The sequence below is a fragment of the Zea mays genome, chromosome 6 (assembly GCF_902167145.1).
Source record: "Zea mays cultivar B73 chromosome 6, Zm-B73-REFERENCE-NAM-5.0, whole genome shotgun sequence".
Classification (NCBI taxonomy): domain Eukaryota; kingdom Viridiplantae; phylum Streptophyta; class Magnoliopsida; order Poales; family Poaceae; genus Zea; species Zea mays.
In genome coordinates, this window is record NC_050101.1 from 155,304,632 (window position 1) to 155,319,121 (window position 14,490).

Sequence of the window (14,490 nt, forward strand, 5' to 3'; positions counted from 1 at the left end):
CGTTTGGTTGAGGACCGTTGGAGAATGGAGCGGCTCCATTTCTATTTTCTGGATATTTGGTTTACGATAAAAGAGGAATGAAGTGGGTCTAAAGTTTCCATATGAAATTTTTTTATAAATAGTTGGAATGTTCCCGCTCCACGAAAATAACCGGATGTGAGCGCTCTTCTGGACGCGAGCTCTCTCCTCTCTTCTCACCCCTCTACACTCATATGACTCTCTAACCAAACATAGAATAGAGTGACTCCTGCTCTATTCTACTCTTCAACCAAATAAAAATAGAGCGACTCTGTTCTGATTGCCAAATGCAAAATAGAACGGCTCCATTCTAAAAAATTAGAATAAAGCCGCTTCATTCTAGTTGACTCTCCAACCAAATACACCCTAAATAGGTCTCATGTCACACACTGAGAGCAGAGGGAATCTACATTAAGCCTAGTGGGGGTACATATTTTTTTGTTTTAGTGGACCTTTTATATCATGTAATGTAGTTACAATGTTTCATTAGTTAGTAGATCTTTATTTAGACCCCCACTTAGGTATTGGGTCTCCAGTTAGATAATCTCTTCGTCTCAAAATATAATTTGCTTTAGACTAATCATATATTCATTAAGCATCATATCATTAAGCAACATATGAATATAGTTTCCATATATGTCTATATTCATTATCATTTCAATGAATATGGTCGAAAAAAGTGGGTTACAAATAACTATATTTTAGGATGGAGTGAGTATTAGGTTGAGTCTGTCTTTGGTAGTAGCGAAGCTAGCAAATATTTTATTGGGATCATCAATATTATCTATTATATCTTCGCTATTGAACTATTGTAACACCGTTTTTCATTAGATATTCAGAAAATTACTGGGACTTAAAAAAAAAGGCCTGCCTCCGCCCCTGCCCTGGGAGTGTGGCGGAATGTCTCAGCTACACTTGTTGATCGGTGATTGTAGTCATGATGTTTCACGATGAATCAGAGTCCTGAGTCGCGGTTGCACGAAGAAACGGTGCCAACGAGCAACGAAACGCAGCCAACGAGCAACGAAACGCAGCCAACTCCGCCACTGCCCAGACGTCCGTCAACGGTCGAAACTTCTCGTAAACCAAAATCAGACAGAGAGAGCCGGAACCAATAAAGTGAACGTAAACCAAAATCAATCCATCCCCGGTGCAGAACGCCCAACGGGCAACGGCTGTGCTGCCAAAAGTCCGGACCACAGCTCGCGCTGCCCGCCGCGCCTTGCCCAGACGTGCGCTCCCTTCTCCCGCGCCGTCGCCTCTGCCCTGGCCGACCCGCTGGGCCCAGTGTGCGCAGCCCTCCCGGGTTAAGGCGGAGGTGCTTGGGGACCCGCTCCCATGGCGAGCGCCGGCATCAGCGGCAGCGGGGACGACGATGCAGGAGGGAAGCTCTTGGCGGATCGCTACCAGAAGGGCGAGGTCCTCGGCGAGGGCACGTACGGAGTCGTCTTCAAGGCCATCGACACCAAGGTCGCCTTGCCACACCAATCTCCTAAACCCTCTCTTTCTGATCTGTGGCCTGTGGGCGGCCACCACTCGAGAGTTGGAGCTTGGCTAGTCCGATCCATCCAGCTTCGAACGTGTGGTCGCGGGATTTAGCTTTAGGGGTTGGAGGGTTTTGCGCGTCGTAGCTCGTGAACTGGCGTCATTGAGTGGTTGGGGCTTCGCTCTGGATTTTGTCTCGGACTCGGGTAGTTCTACCGCGATTCGCTCTGATGAGAATGAAGTTGGTGGTTTTGTGTTGCTTTGTTTAGCTGTCCGTTGATTGAACTGTCAGTGTAGACTGTAGACACTACGATGCGAAAGGTTCAGCTGGTAGTTCTCGTGTTCTGTTGGATACCGGGATTGATTTTTTTTGGTGGACTTATGTATTCCACGCGTGTAAGAGTGACAACAGATGTGGGATGTGTTCTCACTGGTCTTAAGTGGTGTCATCACCGTTTTTACTTTTCTCAGTCAAGTATACGTGGCTGTGATAGAATCACCACGGTTCAGCCTTCCGACTGTTCTTAATGTTCTCTCATATTTTGTACTCTGTACATTCCAAATTATAAGATTTTGTCTTTTCTAGATACATAATTTTTTAGATACATATCTTTTGCTATGCACTCAGACGTAGGGTCTTTGGTTTAAAAAAATAACTGGATATGTAATTAAAACAATGTATCTAGAAAAACCAAAACAACTTATAATTTGGAACGGAGGGAGTAGTAGTTTTTCATTCTGATTGACCTGTTTTGTTCATGAGTTGCTGGATGCTGTTCATTTTCAGACTGGAAATACAGTCGCGGTAAAGAGAATCTGGGTAGGGAAGGACAAGAAGGAAGGTGTTAACTTCACCGCATTGAGGGAAATTAAACTACTTAAGGAGCTGAAAGGTCCTAATATTATAGAGCTGATTGATTGTTTCCCTTACAAGGAAAATTTGCACCTTGTATTTGAGTTTATGGAAACTGATCTGGAAGCTCTCATAAAAGATAAGAACATAATACTGTCTCCAGCTGACACAAAATCATATCTCCAGATGCTGTTAAAAGGTCTATCGTTCTGTCATAAGAAATGGGTGATACACAGGTACCTACTACCTTGCTAATCCCCTTCTAATGAAAACATCATTTGATAAGCTGTGTTGCAGGGATATGAAGCCAAATAATTTACTCATTGGTGCCGATGGGCAGCTCAAGCTTGCTGACTTTGGTCTGGCCCGGATGTTTGGGAGTCCAAGAAGGAACTTCACTCACCAGGTATTTTTATAGCTTATGTGTATGTGCGTCTAGTTAATTGTTCCCTGAACTTAGAAGCTGGTTGCAGAAGCAAGGTTCACTTAGAGCACCTTCCTTTAACATTATATTTCTGATGCAGTGTATTCTAGTCACTGGATATTTAGATAAATGGATTTAATTTTCCCTTTACCAAGGAAAACCGTGACACATGCATGCCCAAATTTGTCGTCTCTATGCAGTTTCCTTGCAAGAGCAGTGATAATTGGAACTGTGTCAGTTAGTAAATTTGTTTAGTTATTTTTGTACTTTGTTTAGTGTAATCTATTTTGGAGCTTTATCATAGCCCTTTTGCTAGAAATTATCTGGTAATACAAACGATGCAATATCTTAAGTCACCAAACTATTTTTTGCAACTGCTGACTTTCTTAATAAGTAGTGAAAACTGCATAATCTTGTGCAAAAGAAAACACATATACATGAGGAAATCTTAGTGTATTTCCAGGATATCCCAGTGGACATACTTCTTCATATAAGAGATTTTATATTGCTTTTTTCCTTGCATGACACAATTAGAAAAAAGCCTGATCTTTTTATTTGGGAAGTATGCTTCCAGCTAGTAAACTTTTCTGATTAGGGAGGATGATAACGTATTATTCATTTGGGAAGGATATCATCCTTCTTACAAAATTACCATTGCTCGTTTTTGTCTGAGCATTGCAGACTTGGAAGTTCTGCTAATCATAGTTCCTATTTAGTAGCATACTTTATGCAGTCAAAGGCCACCTCTAGTTATCTGTGTTGAGCAGTTATTTAATGTTGCCATTGTATTTCGTTCCTTTATTAACTAGACTAGATTTATTTTGTCCTGGTGGTGGCAGGCACATGAATTTTGACTGTTTTTACACGTAGGTCTTTGCACGTTGGTACCGGGCACCAGAATTATTATTTGGTTCGAAGCACTATGGATCTGGGGTGGATATTTGGGCCGCTGGGTGTATTTTTGCTGAACTGCTTACTCGCAGAGCCTTTCTCCAGGTTAAGAACCTCTTAAATTTTTTCAATAGAATTCACTCTATTTCATAAGACCAAGAGTTTGTGTGCTGAGAAGTTAATGTCCATGGCTAAGTCAGTTGTTCATTGATGATTCATTAACTAGCTGTTATGGATTGTTTTTTTTGTCACAGTTCGTAAGTTTGTGTATTTTAGTTTATTTTAGGGTGTTCTTTCGTTAATTGTAAGTTGATATGATCTGGAATGAAAAATTCCTTTACCTGTATGAGGAAAGTAATCTTGTTGCACCGTTCATGTGAACTTGTCACTTTATGCTGTTTTTTGGGTGCAAAATTGCAGCAGATTGAAATTGTTATCTGTCTCCATGTAGTAGCCTTTTTAAAAAAAATATGTAACCTTTTCATTGGACGTATTTCTAGTAACTATAAATATTGTAACATAAACTTCCTTGTATAGAATATGTAGAAGGCCAATAAATGTTTTGACCTAAGCTGCCATTTGACTTGGACTAAACATACGTGTTCTTATTAATGATTTTATTTCCCGAAACACATTAGCATATCAGATCTTTTGCCGTATTTTTTACATGTGTGCCACTAGGCATTAATTGATTTGCAAAAAGGGGGAGCGTTACATCATTACTTTTAGCCGTGACACAGAAATAGTGTAGATGATTTCTTTAATTCTTTTCTTCAAAATTTTGGTAGTAATGGCCTTTACTGGGTGGTCCTAGAAGTTTGAACTGGCCAAAACTTTTTAAATTTTTTTTGAATTAAATAATACTGTAGAATTTAAAAAAACCAACATAATAATTACAGCTAGTTGTTCTCACCTTGTCCTGGTTTGATCCCTGCTTAAGGTGTTGTTTCTCTCAAATTTGTTTAGCTGACATGGTCCTCACATTTGGAAATGGAAAAATTATATATTATGTTCAGGAGGTGAATAGAACCTGCGATCTCAAGTATGGGCATGAAGCATGCCTCTCACCAATCGAGTTGCGCTCCTTTGTTTAGTTTTTAGGGTTTTATTTCTCTTTATTCTTGCATCAAGAAATTTAAATTTGACAACGATTTAAACGATTTGAATTGAAAACAGAATTAGTAGGCAAGCATTACTGATGCCCAGCAGTTATTTTTTTCTAAACTGTAGAGTTAGCACTACAGAGAACCATCATATGGTTTTTCTTGTTGAATGGTGGACCATGTACCTAGATGTTGGGATTGGGAAACTATATTATAGTGTGTGGGTGACAATTCCATTATTGTAGCGACAATTCAAGCAGCTTTAAGGGACACCTCAGTCACAAAGTTCTTTTGCAGGGTTCTAGTGACATTGATCAACTTGGGAAGATTTTCGCAGCACTTGGGACCCCAAAATCTTCTCAATGGCCTGACATGGTGTATCTTCCTGATTATGTTGAATACCAATATGTTGCTGCACCACCGCTACGTACATTGCTTCCGATGGCCAGCGATGATGCTTTGGATCTTTTGTCAAGAATGCTTACGTATGATCCGAAAGCAAGAATCAGTGCTCAGCAGGCTCTAGAGCACAGGTGCAACAATGTGACTGAAGACTGATTGGAAACTATATGTTTCGTTCTCTTGCTTGTATGAATGACAAATATTTATGTTTGGTTTTAAGGTACTTTTCATCGTTACCTGCTCCAACAAGACCATCACAGCTTCTAAGGTCACGGTGGAAAGGAGATCAAGGGAATAACAAGATGCCCGATCTGAACCTGCAGCATGGCCCTCTGGTGCTCTCTCCGCCAAGAAAGTTACGTAGGGTGATAGCGCATGAATGGATGGAAGGTATGCACAGAGCAGATAAAGTGGACGAGCATCCTTCTGGGATGAGGCACACCGATGACATGCCCAGTCAGAAGAGTTCTAGAATTCCAATGTCAGTTGATGTTGGAGCTTTGTTTGGCACACGACCTGCACCTAGGCCAACATTGAACAGGTAAACAGCACTAGGCTTGCTGAATAAAGCTTGTACTGTTTATATGAAAGATGCAGCTGTTATCGATGCATGTAATTAGCTCTCATGAAATAATTGAACATGTGATGTCAACCTCCTGTTTTGCAGTGCGGACAAGTCTCGTTTAAAACGGAAACTTGATATGGATCCAGAGTTTGGATTTGCGGAGTAAAAGAAACTTTGTTAACGTGCACCATTCTTTTCTTACTGAGATGTTGGTTTCGAAAATATTCTTTGGGAGATATTTCCACAGTTCACTCAGAGAAGAGGATTGCATTGAAGCCACAAAACTGCACCGAAGGATTCTGACACGATCAACTGGGCTGTTACCGTCATCGGCTCACGAAGAGGAAAACTAAGGAGAGGTCATTCTGATTTATCCTGAGTCGCATGGGGTATTATAGCTAACCGATTCCGTAAAGAAGGCTCTTAGAAACAGCATGCTCTATGCCATGCGAGTGGAGAGTGTTATGTGGAATTGGGGGCATAGAAACGCTCGCTCCAGTTAGAAATGTGTGTTTGTGCTAAATGTGATCTACTAGTCCTCCATTCTCCGTGGTTTCAATTTCCTTCAATTCTTGTACGGACACTTAGCTTTGAGCATTCTTCACTCAGCCACTCTACGTATAGTGATTTTTATTGTAACTAAGAGCAGTGATTTTATTGTAACTAAGGGCAGTGATTTTATTGTAACTAAGAGCAATTGTTGTGTTCTCGAACCAACATTCAAAACTGAATAACACGATATCAGCGCAATGTGGACGATATAACCTAGGCCAACTTTCGTTTACACGTATGCAATAAGGATTATAATAGTCGCGCAATGTAGGCGTAATTTTAATAAACTCTCAGATTTATACTTTGAGCAGAACTTCGTATGGAATCTTCGCTTCGCGAGTGAACGCAGCCTTGCACAATGTATGTTAGTGAGAGAAGCTTCTTAGAGATTTGGTAAGTGGGCGAGGCTTTGCGTCAAATCCCAATAAATTCTCAAATTTATACTTTGAGCTGAGCTTCGTATGAAAGTCTTCGCTTCGTGAACGAAGCCTCGCACTATCTTTGTGAGTGGGCGAAGGTTCAGGAGACTTCCTAAAGGTTTGTTCGGTTAACGATGGATTGACGGAGATTGGATGAGATTAAATCTAGAATTTAATCTAGTCCAATCTCTTTTAATCTTTTTCTAACTGAACAAGGTGACGAGGCTTCACGTGAAGACTTTGTGAAGACTGTATCAACGAAGCTTCACATTGATTCTTCGATATTAGATTATGGCTTGCTCCATTTGCTTCCTTTGACCAAATAGCCCCTAGAAATAAATACCAAAATACAAATATTGGCTGTTAGTTTTCAAATATTAGGGTCACATTCTACCTTTGACGAAGCCTCCAACAGTGGCCCCTCGTCAGCAAAAACCTACTATCTGAATCCCATGAAATCGTGGTTTCAAGTAAAGGTTAAAACATCGTCCCCGATCATCAGAGTTGGGTGTTACAGATTGAACCATGGGTTTTGTATCGGAAACGCTGAAGTTTGATCGTCACATATCCTTTGAAAAATTAGGTGATAACACAACTTCTCTGAAAAATCGTCTTGAGACCTGAAGCTTCTCCAAATCTTTGCAGAAATTCGTAAGGGGACGACGATCGGGGAAGCTTGACCCGGCTGGCCGGCTTGGCGAAAAGGGCCAATCATCTGCACTGAGAGAAACGACTTGTGTATGTCGTATTTTTTTCTTCAGTCGCAAACAACTTGTGTTATTAAGTTAATTTTTTTGCCCTATTATTCCACGAGTGTTTATACTCATTGTATACCGGGTACCGTATATAGTATATTGCACCGATGTGAGGCACAACCAAATTGACATTCTAGACTGTCAGAAATGCCAGTAGCGGACTGACAAGGACCAATACCACGCTAGATTATGTTTGGATCTTCAACAAAGGTTATCTGATACATAGACGTATGCCTTACATCGAAACACCTTACTAAAACGGGGCGATCAATGAGATAGAATTTCTTAGAGGAAAATTAATTTCAAAGATACCAATTGAAGAACAACATTTAAAACTTAAACATGTTTCGTATTTTTTTTAAATTGATATGGTGGTGCGGTCCTTTTGCTTTGAGCTAATACTCTCTCCCCCTTTGGCATTAATCGCCAAAGTCTTTAGAGCCCTTTTTAAATTCTCTTCCTTTTGGCAAACAATATATGAGTGAAGGATTATACCAAAGTGGAGAGCGATGCGGAGTGACGGCGAAGGGTAAATAATACGATGGAGTGGAGTGGAAGCCTTGTCTTCGCCGAAGACTCCATTTCCCTTTCAATCTATGACTTGGCATAAGAATGGACTTGAAAACACATTAGTCATAGCACATGAAAGAGATATGATCAAAGGTACATAAATGAGCTATGTGTGCAAGGAATCAATCAAAGTTCCTAGAATCAAGAATGTTTAGCTCATTCCTAAGTTTGGTAAAGATTTTCTCATCTAATGGTTTGGTAAAGATATCGACTAGTTGTTCTTTGGTGCTAACATAAGCAATCTCGATATTCCCCTTTGTTGGTGATCCCTCAAAAAGTGATACCGAATGGCTATGTGCTTAGTGCGGCTGTGCTCAACGGGATTATCCGCCATGCGGATTGCACTCTCATTATCACATAGGAGAGCGACTTTGGTTAATTTGTAGTCATAGTCCCTAAGGGTTTGCCTCATCCAAAGCAATTGCGCGCAACAATGGCCTGCGGCAATATACTCGGCTTCGGCGGTAGAAAGAGCTACTGAATTTTGTTTCTTTGAAGCCCAAGACACTAGGGATCTTCCCAAGAACTGACAGGTCCCTGATGTGCTCTTTCTATCAATTTTACACCCAGTCCAATCAGCATCTGAATAACCTATTAAATCAAAAGTGGATCCCTTGGGGTACCAAAGACCAAACTTAGGTGTGTGAACTAAATATCTCAAGATTCTTTTTACGGCCCTAAGGTGAACTTCCTTAGGATCGGCTTCGAATCTTGCACACATGCATACGGAAAGCATAATGTCTGGTCGAGATGCACATAAATAGAGTAAAGATCATATCATCGACCGGTATACCTTTTGATCTACGAATTTACCTCCCGTGTCGAAGTCGAGATGCCCATTGGTTCCCATGGGTGTCTTGATGGACTTGGCATCCTTCATTCCAAACTTGGTGAGTATGTCTTGAATGTATTTAGTTTGGCTGATGAAGGTGCCCTCTTGGAGTTGCTTGACTTGAAACCCTAAGAAATACTTCAACTCCCCCATCATAGACATCTCGAATTTTTGAATCATAATCCTACTAAACTCTTCACAAGTAGATTTGTTAGTAGACCCAAATATGTTATCATCAACATAAATTTGGCATACAAACAAATCATTTGCAATTGTTTTAGTAAAGAGAGTAGGATCGACTTTGCCGACTTTGAATCCATTAGTGATAAGAAAATCTCTTAGGCATTCATACCATGCTCTTGGGGCTTGCTTGAGCCCATAAAGCGCCTTAGAGAGTTTGTAAACATGATTAGGGTACTCACTATCTTCAAAGTCGGGAGGTTGCTCAACATAGACCTCCTCCTTGATTGGTCCATTGAGGAAGGCACTTTTCACGTCCATTTGATAGAGCTTAAAGCCATGGTAAGTAGCATAGGCAAGTAATATGCGAATTGACTCAAGCCTAGCTACGAGTGCATAGGTTTCACCAAAATCCAAACCTTCCACTTGTGAATATCCCTTGGCCACAAGTCGGGCTTTGTTCCTTGTCACCACACCATGCTCATCTTGCTTGTTGCGGAAGACCCACTTGGTTCCTACAACATTTTGATTAGGACGTGGAACAAGATGCCATACCTCATTCCTCGTGAAGTTGTTGAGTTCCTCTTGCATTGCCAACACCCAATCCGAATTCCTTAATGCGTCTTCCACCTTGTATGGCTCAGTAGAAGACACAAAAGAGTAATGTTCACAAAAATGAGCGAGCGACACGAGATCGAGTGGTTACCCCCTTATGAATATCGCCGAGGATGGAGTTCACGGGGTGATCTCGTTGTATCGCTTGATGGACTCTTGGGTGTGGCGGTCTTGAATCCTGATCATCTTCCTTGTCTTCATTATTGGCATCTCCCCCTTGATCATTGTCCTTCTCTTGAGGTGACTCTTCTTGATATTCATTTTCATCATCTTGAGCTAGATCCTCATCTTGAGTTGGTGGAGATGCTTGTATGGAAGATAACGATTGATCTTGTGATTGTGGAGGCTCTTTGGATTCCTTAGGACACACATCCCCAATGGACATGTTCCTTAGCGCGACGCATGGAGCCTCTTCATCATCTAGCTCATCAAGATCAACTTGCTCTACTTGAGAGCCGTTAGTCTCATCAAACACAATGTCACAAGAAACTTCAACTAGTCCAGTGGACTTGTTAAAGACTCTATATGCCCTTGTGTTTGAATCATATCCTAGTAAAAAGCCTTCTACAGCCTTAGGAGCAAATTTAGATTTTCTACCTCTTTTAACAAGAATAAAACATTTGCTACCAAAGACTATAAAATATGAAACATTGAGCTTTTTACCGGTTAGGAGTTCATAGGATGTCTTCTTGAGGATTCAGTGAAGGTAGAGACGGTTGATGGCGTAGCAAGCGGTGTTGATTGCTTCCGCCCAAAACCGGTCCGAAGTCTTGTACTCATCAAGCATGGTCCTCGCCATGTCAAGTAGAGTTCTATTCTTCCTCTCCACTACACCATTTTGTTGTGGCGTGTAGGGAGAAGAGAACTCATGCTTGATGCCCTCGTCCTCAAGAAAGCCTTCAATTTGAGAGTTCTTGAACTCCGTCCCATTGTCGCTTCTAATCTTTTTGATCCTTAAGCCGAACTCATTTTGAGCCCGTCTCAAGAATCCATTTAAGGTCTCTTGGGTTTGAGATTTATCCTGCAAAAAGAACACCCAAGTGAAGCGAGAATAATCATCCACAATTACAAGACAATACTTACTCCCGCCGATGCTTATATAAGCTATCGAGCCAAATAGGTCCATGTGGAGTAGCTCAAGCGGCCTGTCGGTCGTCATGATGTTCTTGTGTGGATGATGAACACCAACTTGCTTCCCTGCTTGACATGCGCTACAAACCCTGTCTTTCTCAGAATGAACATTGGTTAGTCCCAAAATGTGCTCTCCCTTTAGAAGCTTGTGAAGATTCTTCATCCCAACATGGGCTAGTCGTCGGTGCCAGAGCCAACTCATATTAGTCTTAGCAATTAAGCAAGTATCGAGTTCAACTCTATTAAAATCAACTAAGTATAGCTGACCCTCTAATACTCCCTTAAATGCTACTAATCATCACTTCTTATAAAGACAGTAACACCTATATCCGTAAAAAGGCAGTTGTAACTCATTTTGCATAATTGACAAACAGAAAGCAAGTTGCCATCTAAAGAATCTACAAGAAAAACATTGGAAATAGAATGGTCAAGTGATATAGCAATTTTACTAAGTCCTTTGACCAAACCTTGATTTCTATCCCCGAATGTGATAGCTCTTTGGGGATCATGGTTTTTCTCGTAGGAGGAGAACATCCTTTTCTCCCCAGTCATGTGGTTTGTGCACCCGCTATCAATGATGCAACTTGAGCCCCCGGATGCATAAACCTACAAAACAAGTTTAGGCCTTCTTCTTAGGTACCCAAACGGTCTTGGGTCCTTTCACATTAGAAACAAGCACCTTGGGTACCCAAACACAAGTCTTTGAGCCCTTGTGTTTGGCCCCAACATATTTGGCAACTACTTTGTCTGATTTGTTAGTTAAAACATATGAAGCATCAAAAGTCTTAAATGAAACAATATGCTCATTTGATGCAATAGGAGATTTCTTTTTAGGCAATTTAACATGAGTGGATTGCCTAGAACTAGATGTCTCACTCTTATACATAAAATCATGATGAGAGCCAGAGTGAGACTTTCTAGAATGAATTCTCCTAATTTTGTGTTCGGGATAACCAGCAAGATATAAAATGTAACCCTCGTTATCCTGAACCATGGGAGCTTTGCCCTTTACAAAGTTAGATAATTTCTTAGGGGCATTAAGCTTGACATTGTCTCCCTGTTGGAAGCTAATGTCATCCTTAATACCAGGGCGTCTCCCACTATAGAGCATGCTTCTAGCAAATTTAAAATTTTCATTTTCTATTTCATGCTCATTAATTTTAGCACTAAGTTGAGCTATGTGATCATTTTGTTGTTTAATTAAAGCTAGGTGATCATGGATAACATCAACATTAATGTCTCTACATCTAGTACAAATAGTAACATGCTCAATGGTGGATGTAAAGGGTTTGCAAACATTTAATTCATCAATCTTAGCATGTAACATGTCATTTTCATTTCTAAGATTGGAAACAATATCATTGCAAACATTTAAATTTTTAGCCTTAGTAATCAATTTATCATTTTCTATCTTAAGGCTAGCAATTGATTCATTCAACTTGTCAATCTTAGCAATCAAATTAGCATTATCATTTTTAAGTTTGACAAGAGAATCATCACAAACATTTAATTTCTCAACCTTAGCAATTAATTTAGCATTCTCATTTCTAAGGTTGGAAATAGTATCATGGCAAGTGCTTAGCTCACTAGTTAATTTTCACATTTTTCTACTTCTTGAGCATAAGCATTTTTAACCTTAACATGCTTCTTATTTTCCTTAATAAGGAATTCCTCTTGGCTATCCAAGAGTTCATCCTTCTCATGAATAGCACCTATCAATTCATTTAATTTTTCTTTTTGTTGCATGTTTAGGTTGGCAAAAAGGGCAAGCAAATTATCTTCATCATCACTAGAGTTATCATCATCACTAGATGTTGCATATTTAGTGGAGGCTCTATATTTTACCTTCTTTTTGCCATCCTTTGCCATGAGGCACTTGTGGCCGACGTTGGGGAAGAGGAGGCCCTTGTTGACGGTGATGTTTGCGGCGTCCTCGTCGGAGGAGGAGTCGGTGGAGCTCTCATCGGAGTCCCACTCCCGGCATACATGAGCATCGCTGCCCTTCTTCTTATAGTATCTCTTCTTTTCCCTCCTCTTTCCCTTCTTTTTGTTGCCCCTGTCACTATCACTAGATAATGGACATTTAACAATAAAATGACCGGGCTTACCACACTTGTAGCAAACTTTCTTGGAGCGGGGCTTGTAATCTTTCCCCCTCCTTTGCTTGAGGATTTGGCGAAAGCTTTTGATGATTAGCGTCATCTCCTCGTTTTCGAGCTTGGAGGCGTCGATGGGGAACCTACTTGACGTAGACTCTTCTTTCTTCTCCTCCGTCGCTTTGAATGCGACGGGTTGCACCTCGGGTGTGGAGGTGGCACCTCGCTCGATGATTTGTTTGGAGCCTTTGATCATCAACTCAAAGCTCACAAACTTTCCTATAACCTCCTCGGGGGACATTAGCTTATATCTAGGATCACCATGAATTAATTGAACTTGTGTAGGATTAAGAAAAATGAGTGATCTTAGAATAACCTTGACCATTTCATGGTCATCCCATTTTGTGCTCCCGAGGTTGCGCACTTGATTCACCAAGGTCTTGAGCTGGTTGTACATGGCTTGTGGCTCCTCTCCTTGGTTGAGCATGAATCGACCGAGCTCCCCCTCGATCGTTTCCTGCTTGGTGATCTTGGTCACCTCATCTCCTTCGTGCGCGGTCTTGAGCACGTCCCAAATCTCTTTGGCACTTTTCAACCCTTGCACCTTATTGTACTCCTCTCGACTTAGAGAGGCGAGGAGTATAGTAGTGGCTTGGGAGTTGAAGTGCCGGATTTGGGCTACCTCATCAGAATCATAGCCTTCATCCCCCACGGATGGTTCCTGCGCTCCAAATTCAACAATGTCCCAAATGCTAGCGTGGAGTGAGGTTAGATGGTGCCTCATTTTATCACTCCATATACAATAATCTTCACCGTAAAAAACCGGTGGTTTGCCTAGTGGGACGGAAAGTAAAGGAGTGCGTTTGGAAATGCGAGGATAGCGTAAGGGGATCTTACTAAACTTCTTGTGCTCATGGCGCTTAGAAGTGACGGACGGCGCGGTCTCGTAGTAGACCACTTTCTTCATTTTCTTCTTCTTGTCGCCACTCCGGTGTGACTTGACGCGGGGAAGTGATTCCTCCCTCTTCTTGTTGCCGGACTCCCCCGATGGAGCTTTCCCGTGGCTTGTGGCGGGCTTCTCGCCGGTCACCATCTCCTTCTTGGAGTGATCTCCCGACATCACTTCGAGCGGTTAGGCTCTAATGAAGTACTGGGCTCTGATACCAATTGAAAGTCGCCTAGAGGGGGAGTGAATAGGCAAATCTGAAATTTATAAACTTTAAGCACAACTACAAGCCGGGGTTAGCGTTAGAAATAAAGTCGAGTCCGAAAGAGAGGGTGAAAACAAATCACAAGGAAATAAAGCGGATGACACGATGATTTATTTTACCGAGGTTCGGTTCTTGAAAACCTACTCCCCGTTGAGGTGGTCACAAAGACCAAGTCTCTTTCAACCCTTTCCCTCTCTCAAACGGTCACCTAGACCGAGTGAGCTTTTCTCCTCAATCAAATGGGTCACTTAGACCACACAAGGACCACCACAACTTGGTGTCTCTTGCTTTGATTACAAAGGTGTTGAGAACAAGAAATTGGGAAGAAGAAAATCGATCAAAGAACAAGAGCTCAAAGAACACGAGCAAAAACTCTCTCTCTCTAGTC

General features: G+C 41.3%; 1 protein-coding gene across 3 annotated transcripts; it reads left to right on the top strand.

Annotated features, from left to right (window-relative positions):
* The first annotated feature begins 1,126 nt into the window (after positions 1–1,126).
* On the top strand, positions 1,127–6,502 carry LOC100273893 (Putative cyclin-dependent kinase family protein). 3 transcript variants are annotated; one of them, XM_008649351.2, is made up of 7 exons: positions 1,127–1,488; positions 2,291–2,592; positions 2,654–2,762; positions 3,651–3,776; positions 5,072–5,307; positions 5,397–5,717; positions 5,844–6,502. In XM_008649351.2, exons 1-7 carry the CDS (start codon positions 1,357–1,359, stop codon positions 5,905–5,907), a joined length of 1,290 nt encoding a protein of 429 aa, XP_008647573.1. In that variant the 5' UTR covers positions 1,127–1,356; the 3' UTR covers positions 5,908–6,502. The 3 variants fall into 3 exon arrangements, with proteins under 3 accessions (XP_008647573.1, XP_008647574.1, NP_001141757.2); XM_008649352.2 differs by lacking the exon at positions 3,651–3,776; NM_001148285.2 differs by having other exon boundaries at positions 1,248–1,488; positions 5,397–5,885.
* The last annotated feature ends 7,988 nt before the right edge of the window (positions 6,503–14,490 follow it).